The 8,125-nt window shown below is 32.8% G+C and overlaps 1 protein-coding gene across 2 annotated transcripts in view; it reads left to right on the top strand.

Annotated features, from left to right (window-relative positions):
• The first annotated feature begins 3,011 nt into the window (after positions 1-3,011).
• LOC137620753 (venom phosphodiesterase-like) overlaps positions 3,012-8,125 on the top strand; it is a 46,996-nt gene continuing 41,882 nt past the window's right edge. For both annotated transcript variants that reach the window (XM_068351144.1, XM_068351143.1), the window contains exon 1: positions 3,012-3,110. In XM_068351144.1, coding sequence (XP_068207245.1) covers positions 3,096-3,110 — 15 coding nt within the window. In that variant the 5' untranslated portion in view covers positions 3,012-3,095. The remainder of the gene's footprint in view (positions 3,111-8,125) is intronic.

Below are 8,125 nucleotides of genomic sequence, written 5' to 3'. Positions count from 1 at the left end.
ATTCATGACATTACTAAAGTGTTCCATCCAACGTTGCCTTTCTTCATCTTCTGTTGTTATAATAGGTCCATCTCTCTTTTTGGTTTGTAGATGCTTCTTCTTCTTTTCCCCAGTAGAGATTTCATTAATAATTCTGTGAGCAATCCTTTACACCATAGCCACTCCCTGAATCTATAGTTTTGTCAGCCTCACCTGCTTTCCTGTCTAAATCTTCTCTTCAGTAATTCTTTTCTTTTCTTTCGACTTCTCTATCAATACTGGAATACTTAATATGCTCTACTTTGTGATTTTCATTACTCGAAAACTTTCAACAATCAATATCTGTCTTTGTCTCCTTTTATAGTATCCCAAGTATCATTTGATATCCCTGGTTTTCTCCTTGTAACTGCATGTCCCAAGACTTCACTACCAACTGACTGATGAATGTTCTTAATATCGCACCATTCTTCATTAATTGTCTGCTCCTCGTCTCTTAAAGTATATATATATATATATATATATATGTATACATATATATATATATATAGATAGATAGATATATAGATAGATAGATAGATATATGTATATATATATATATATATATATAGTATACTGTAGATATATGATCTTCCGCCAATCATATTTCCATTCATTTACTCTCAAAATGTTATTATCAGCAGTAATACTATATGGATAATTGGAAGTTTGTCTCCTTTTACAATGCCAAAATAAGTAAAATATTTGACTTAAAGTGATCAACCTTTCAACTTTCAACTTTTACAGGCTCTTTTAAACAAAATCAATGACATTTCCTATGCACCGCATTATATGTCCGTAATCAGTCAACACTTACACAATTAATAGGCTATCTTTTGTACCATAAATTTGGAACTACATAACACAGCCCCTTTTTATTTCTTGCAAACAGCATATCAATAAAAATATTCAAATCCTCTGGCGATAACAGATCTTTGTCTTATACCAATCTTTACATAAAACCAGATATCATATATCTATGCATTTATCTATCTAAACTTTCCTTACAAAAACTTCTGACCCGTTTTCGATTGTCCTGCATATGTCACATCCTTAGTACGCTAAACATAACATCACTATCAAAACTTGGTTTAAGTCTATGTATAGTACACCATATATGGTTTTTTTCCTTCAACAATCAAATTTTCAACACAGTTATCAATAAATACCGGATGGACACATCTTTTTCACTTCTCAAAGCTCACACTTTTATCCCTAACAATAACTTGTGTTCTTTATAAAATTCCTTATCTAAAAAAGTGTTTAGTGACAGATTAATGTACACTTCGGTGTTATGAAATACCCCCTAAAAGGGAGATGAGCTTCTTTTCATTCTTTTAAAGCCAACGACAATCACTTTTGTCAGGTCAGTCATTTTATAAAGACTACTATAACTGCGTGAAGACTAGACCAATTGTTTTCAAAGGTCATGAGCTACTGATGGAAGGCTGCGATCCATGGGGGTGGTTAGCGAAGAAATAATCCCAAATGGTGAACAAACCTCCTCCTCTCGAGCTAACAGAAATATTTTTTTCCCCCAAAAAAATAATAACATTCTTACAGATCAGGATGCCCTGGAAATTGCCATTAGTCCAAAGCACTTCAATGCAAAAATAATGAAATAAACTGTAAAATGTTTAGTCTATAGTTGAACGTGAGTGTACGCAGTACAGAAGAGAATAATATAGAGAATCATAAGATCAACAAGAGAGGGCTGAAAATTTTGATACTTAGTAAGAACAGGTTATGTACGATTTAGAAATGCAAAGAGTGAATGTCTGGTGACTGAGAGATGCCAAAAGAAAAAAAAAAAAAAAAAAGTGGCGCTTATAGTACCAGGAAGACAATGGAGGTGTGTTGTTTGTCTGAAGATTGTACTAGTAAGGATGAAGCCTGAATGTGCACGGAGAAACGTTGTTCAGGTATGGAAAAGAATGCGAGTGAGAAAGAGCTCATGACGCAGTCTTGAATCTTGGCCTGGCTGTACTTGGAGAAAGAGAAAGGAGATCTATGCTTGGTGATGTTAATGCTAAAAGGGGTGACAGAAAGAAATACAACTATTGATAAATATGCAGCTTCTAAAGTGAATGTGAATGCGATTGTCTTATAACTGTGTATTCATGATAAGACTTGATATGTTTTTGGATGATGTATCCGGAACGTTTTACAAGAGGACAGGGAAATAGTGAAGAAAAGAGTTTTAGTATGTGTTAGTACAAAGGCCTGTGATTGGATGGACAATGTGAATGGTGCAATAAGGGAAAGGAGTGACTGGAGTTAGGTCATAATAATTAGAGAGAATGGTTGGGTAATTAGGTTTAACAATGCATTTTAGAGTTGATAAGAAATGAGAGAAAATAGCATTGGAGGATAATACGGATAAAGATAGCTCAGGATAAGTCAGCAGAGAGAGAGAGAGAGAGAGAGAGAGAGAGATGTTGCAGAAACATTACTTAGCAAGAGTACCTAGTTCCAAATATGAGGTAATTACACAGGAAAGAAAACTTAACGGCTGGTCATACAAGTCAATTTGCGTTCGAGCTAAATTAGTATTTCGAGAAAATAGCAATTTATAAATAGTCGCCTCTAATGTAATAAAACAGTAGCACGCTTTAACTGCGATCTGATTACAAATCATATTTGTTGAAATAAGAAAAGCTGATAATTTCTCAAATAATATGAAATATCCATTTGTCTCTTCATTACTTACTAGGCACATTAAAATCTGAAGGAGTCGACTATGATGATTATCTTGAAACATTCCATCAATATCAATGCTAAGATAAAAAAAAAAAAAAAAGAAAAAAAAAAAAAAAAAAAAACAAGCGTTGGCCACCAGAAAAGAAGTGTAAACTAGAATAGCCACAAAATCTTGTTCTATAGAGATGAAAGGGAAAGCGTTTCTGAAACCAGGTAAAAATCAAAAGAGAACATCAATGGCCGTTTTCTTTTCATTTTTTCATAATGCTCTCGGGCACTGGTATGGGTTCCAGGGACACTAAGGTCAACGATAAAACCTATTTGGACGATGAGCGCTCAGTCGATTCCCAGCGAAGCCAGCGGCTGCATGTGTCTACGAGATGATCTCCATCAAGGTAAGGAAGCTCAGAGCCCAACTAAGGAATCGTGCAGACCTCGCGTTGTTCACATCACCGAAATGATTTGTGTTAGTTGGATCTTTTGAAATTTCTGAAATTCTGTTTCAATTTTAATTTCTTGGAAATTTAACGCTTACATATTGGTGAAGTAAACACACTAGAGAAAACGTGGACGTCATGAAGATGGAGTGGAAGTAGTTAGAGATTTAAAGGTCACATTTATTATCTTAAATTTCTTTTCATGACCACAATAACTTCCTTCTTTACTCCCCCGCACTCATTCGGATTGGCTGACCTCAGCGAAATAATGTTTACCGTCTGTGGTGTTGCAGGAGCGAGGTTCAACGTCTGAAGACACTTACCACTAGGCTATGAAGGCATCTAAATTATAGTACACCTCATACATAATGAGCTACATGTTTTTGAAAAGTTCAGTTACATTCTACCTGACATTACTATGGACAATTCCCCCCATTTATAGTGTTTATTACTCATTATTTTTCGACTCATATATATATATATATATACTGTATATATATATATATATATATACACAATATATATATATATATATATATACATATATATATATATATATACAGTTATATATATATATATACAGTATATATATATATATATATACTGTTATATATATATATATATATATGTATATATATATATTGGACTAATCTTTCTTGGGAAGTGCTAAGAGCAATCTTTGTAAATTAGTTTATTATTATTATTATTATTATTATTATTATTATTATTATTATTATTATTATTATTATTATTTGCTAAGCTACAACCCTAGTTCGAAAAGCAGGATGCTATAAGCCCAGGGGCTCCAGCAGGGAAAATAGCCCAGTGAGGAAAGGGAACAAGGAAAATGAAAATTTTTAAGAAGAGTAACAATATCAAAATAAATATCCCATATATAAACTATGGAAAACTTTAGCAACAAGAGGAAGAGAAACAAGACAGAACAGAGTGCCCGAGTGTACCCTCAAGCAAGAGAACTCTAACCCAGGACAGTATAAGACCATGGTACAGAGGCTATGGCACTATACAAGACTAGAGAACAATGGTTTAATTTTGGAGTGTCCTTTTCCTAGAAGAGCTGCTTACCATAGCTAAAGAGTCTCTTGTATCCTTACCAAGAGGAAAGTAGCCACTGAACAATTACAGAGCAGTAGTTAACCCCTTGTGTGAAGAAGAATTGTTTGGTAATCTCAGTGTAGTCAGGTTTACGAGGACAGAGGAGAATAGGTAAAGAATAGGTCAGACTATTCGCTGTATGTGTGCGTGTGTGTGTGTGTGTGTGTGTGTGTGTAGGCAAAGGGAAAATCAACCATAACCAGAGAGATGGATCCAATGTAGTACTGTCTGGCCGGTTCTATCTATACGGGTGGCTGGTGCCTTGGTCAACCTACTACCTACCAAATTTTCAACTTTTAACTAGGCTCAACAAGGCATTAGAAGAGTTGGAGGACCCAGGCCTACATGGCTGAGGACTATGAAGTAGGAGATGATGACTGGAGAAATCTAACCGAGGCCCTTTGCGTCAATAGGCGTAGTATGAGATGATATATATATATATATATATACTGTATATATATATATATAATATATATATATATAATGTATATATATATATTGTGTATATATATATATATATACTGTATACACACACACACACACACACACACATATATATATATATATATATAAAATCTACTGATCAGATATTTTATTTTAAACCTAATGACATAAATCTCTCTTTATAGTTTATGTATGAAAGATTTATTTTAATGTCATTACTGTTCTTGAAATATTTCATTGTTCATTACTTCTCTTGTAGTTTATTTAATCCTTAGTTTCCTTTCCTCACTTGGCTATTTTTCCTTGTTGGAGCCCTTGGGCTTAAAGCATCAAGCTTTTTTCAACTAGCTAATATACATACATACATACATACATACATACATGAATATGTATATATATATATATATATGTATGTATATTTATATATATGTATATATATATATATATATATATACATATGCATGCGTACATATATAAATATACTTATATATATATATATATATATATACACATATATATAATCTGTAATGGGAACGTTCTATCCCGACTCTTGGCAGTAAAACGGTCGTTATAGTTTTCGATCTCGGGGAACAATGGTTATTATTGAGTGCTTGGATGGGATCTTTGTACAAGTAAGCCTCTACACATTCCTGGACCGAGGTCTGAGGCAGATAACAAACATCTCTCGAGAACACCTGCTGTGAACTGGAAATTCTCACCAGATGGGCTATAAAGGTTTAAAGGCCACTCATGAATGGCAGAGGCAAGGTACAGTGGCATTGCCCTATCTAGTAGGACAAGGCCCTAGAGACTGACCATATATACATGTGATCAGTGCCCAAGCCCCCTCTCTACCCAAGCTAAGACCAAGGAGTTCCAGGTAATGGCTGCTGTCAGTAGATATACCTATAGCCCCCCTCAAACACCCCATCCTTAGCTCAGAAGGATGGCGAGGTTGCAGTAAACAAAGGAACTAACGAGTTTGAACGAGACTCGAACCCCAGTCTGGTGTTCACCAGTCAGAGACGTTACATAATTTATTATTGTTGTCTCAATTGAGATTGAAAGTTTCGACTCCAGTAAATTGATTGATCGATTCAAGGTTTTCAAGCAAAAGTTACTTTGTACTGTCGAGAGGATCAACCATAATAAATTCATTTAGAAAATTATATCAAGCCCAATGGTCCGGGGAGTTGAGCCAGGCTGGACGTTGTCAAATCTAAATTGAATTCAATCATCGTGAATTATCATTATTGCGCTGGAAAATTCTAAATATAGGCTACACCGATTCAGCTACTTAATTTGGTATGTTTTCCTCAATTTGAGTACATCCGAAACAAGTCTTCAAAATACTCTGTATCATTAAACCTTACGAAAGAAAATCATTGCAGAATTACGTGGTGCGTGGTATAGCCTAGGAAGATCTGCAGGCAAAGTATGATAAAAATGATTGCATAGCTTGAACAATTTGCACGCTTAGCTATTTGAACACTAGCGTCTGAGATTTATATCCTGACAAGGAATTCATTTTTTAATAGATCTTAAGTATTTTAATAACAATTTGAGATAGTAGTCAGCTGTTAAAGATCAGACAGGAGCACAGTCTTCTGAATTTGGAAAAATGATAAAATTGAACATTTTCTTATGAATAAATGCTGTAGGTCCCAAAATGTCTTAGACATTTTCTATATTTACCAATAATTTTGTGTCATCTACTGACCTGATTAACAGGTGCAGCTCCTAAACATTTGTCAACCTCACTCCAAGATATATATACTATATGTGATGTATTATATATATATATATATATATATATACATTCTATTACACACATACATATGTTTGTGCGTATGTGTGTATACAATTTATAAACAAATGTACATATGAATATATATACAGTGTATATTTATATATATATACATACATATATATATATATATATTTATATATATATGTGTGTATATATATATATATATATATATATATATCTATATATATATAGTATATACATGAATATATATTTATACAGATACTCGTAGATAGATATACATGATATATTTGTATATATGGGTGTGTGTTTTTATTCATATATATATATATATTCCCCGAGTGCATATACTATGAGAGGGCGTGTGTGTGGTTGTGTGTATGTGTGTGCGTGCGTCTAAGCTATGGCTGAGAGGCAGAAATGGGTATGTATACCTGATGGACCAGGTGAAGGTCGACAAAGGACTGCCTCTAAAAATGAACGCGGAAGATGAGATAGACGATAATTTTCCCGAATTTTCAGAACAAGAGAAAGATGAAATTCCTTCTCGAGCCACCACACACCAACATCCAGAGTCAAATGGAAGGAAACAATCTGATACTTCAATGTAGTACCTAAAAGAATATTGTAACAGGAAATTCTGAAGCCCTTACAAAGTCTCTATCATAATAATGGAAGAAATGAGAGCTCTCATGGAAAATTCACTGTGTGATTTGTATTTCGGAGTGCTAAAGAACTAAACCGCTTTATATTACTTGAAACCAACGCTTGCTGACAGAACTTACAAATGATAAGCAATGGAGTAAATTAGTAATTGAAAGAAAAAAAATACATATAACCGTATTAAAAAAAAAAAAAAAAAAAAAACAGCGTATTTAAAATATAATGAATCTAAAAATACAAGATTGTATAATAGTTCCCTGACATTAATAATTTTTCCAGACAAAAAATAAAGCCTTATTTTCAAGATCAGATATTATGTATATATATATATATATATATATGTGTGTGTGTGCGTTTGTATATATATATGTATATATATATATATATATATATTGTGTGTGCGTTTTTTATATATATGTATATATATATATATATATATACATATATATATATGTATACATATATATATGTGTGTATACATATATATATATATATATATATACACGAGTATATATATGTATATACATATACATATGAATATATATATATATATATATATACATAATATATATATATATATACATAATATATATATATATATATATATATAAGAAGATTTAAACCGGAATGAACTTAGAATGAATAAAGATTCCTAGTATTCACTTTCGATAAAACAGGCAACACCCACCAGCATAAACCAGCAGATAAGCCCACCTTTACATCTTTTTTATTCTTTATAAGTAAACCTGTCGCTCAGGCACGAGATCTTGACATAATCTTTGACACTGAGATTATCTGCACATTACAAGAAGAGATTAAGGATCGGCTAACTTCTCATCGATAAGTTTTGAAACCATATCATATTAAAATCACTGCTCTCGAGATAACTAATAAACACATACATGATGAAAATATTGTTTCCTTTCAACTTCTCAGAGAGAAAATCTGAAGGTAATTGCATTGAAAATTGATTCCACGTTCC

Source organism: Palaemon carinicauda, chromosome 27 (genome assembly GCF_036898095.1).
Source record: "Palaemon carinicauda isolate YSFRI2023 chromosome 27, ASM3689809v2, whole genome shotgun sequence".
In the NCBI taxonomy this organism is placed as follows: domain Eukaryota; kingdom Metazoa; phylum Arthropoda; class Malacostraca; order Decapoda; family Palaemonidae; genus Palaemon; species Palaemon carinicauda.
Note: the sequence above shows the minus strand (reverse complement) of the source record. Positions and strands in the feature narration are given on the sequence as shown.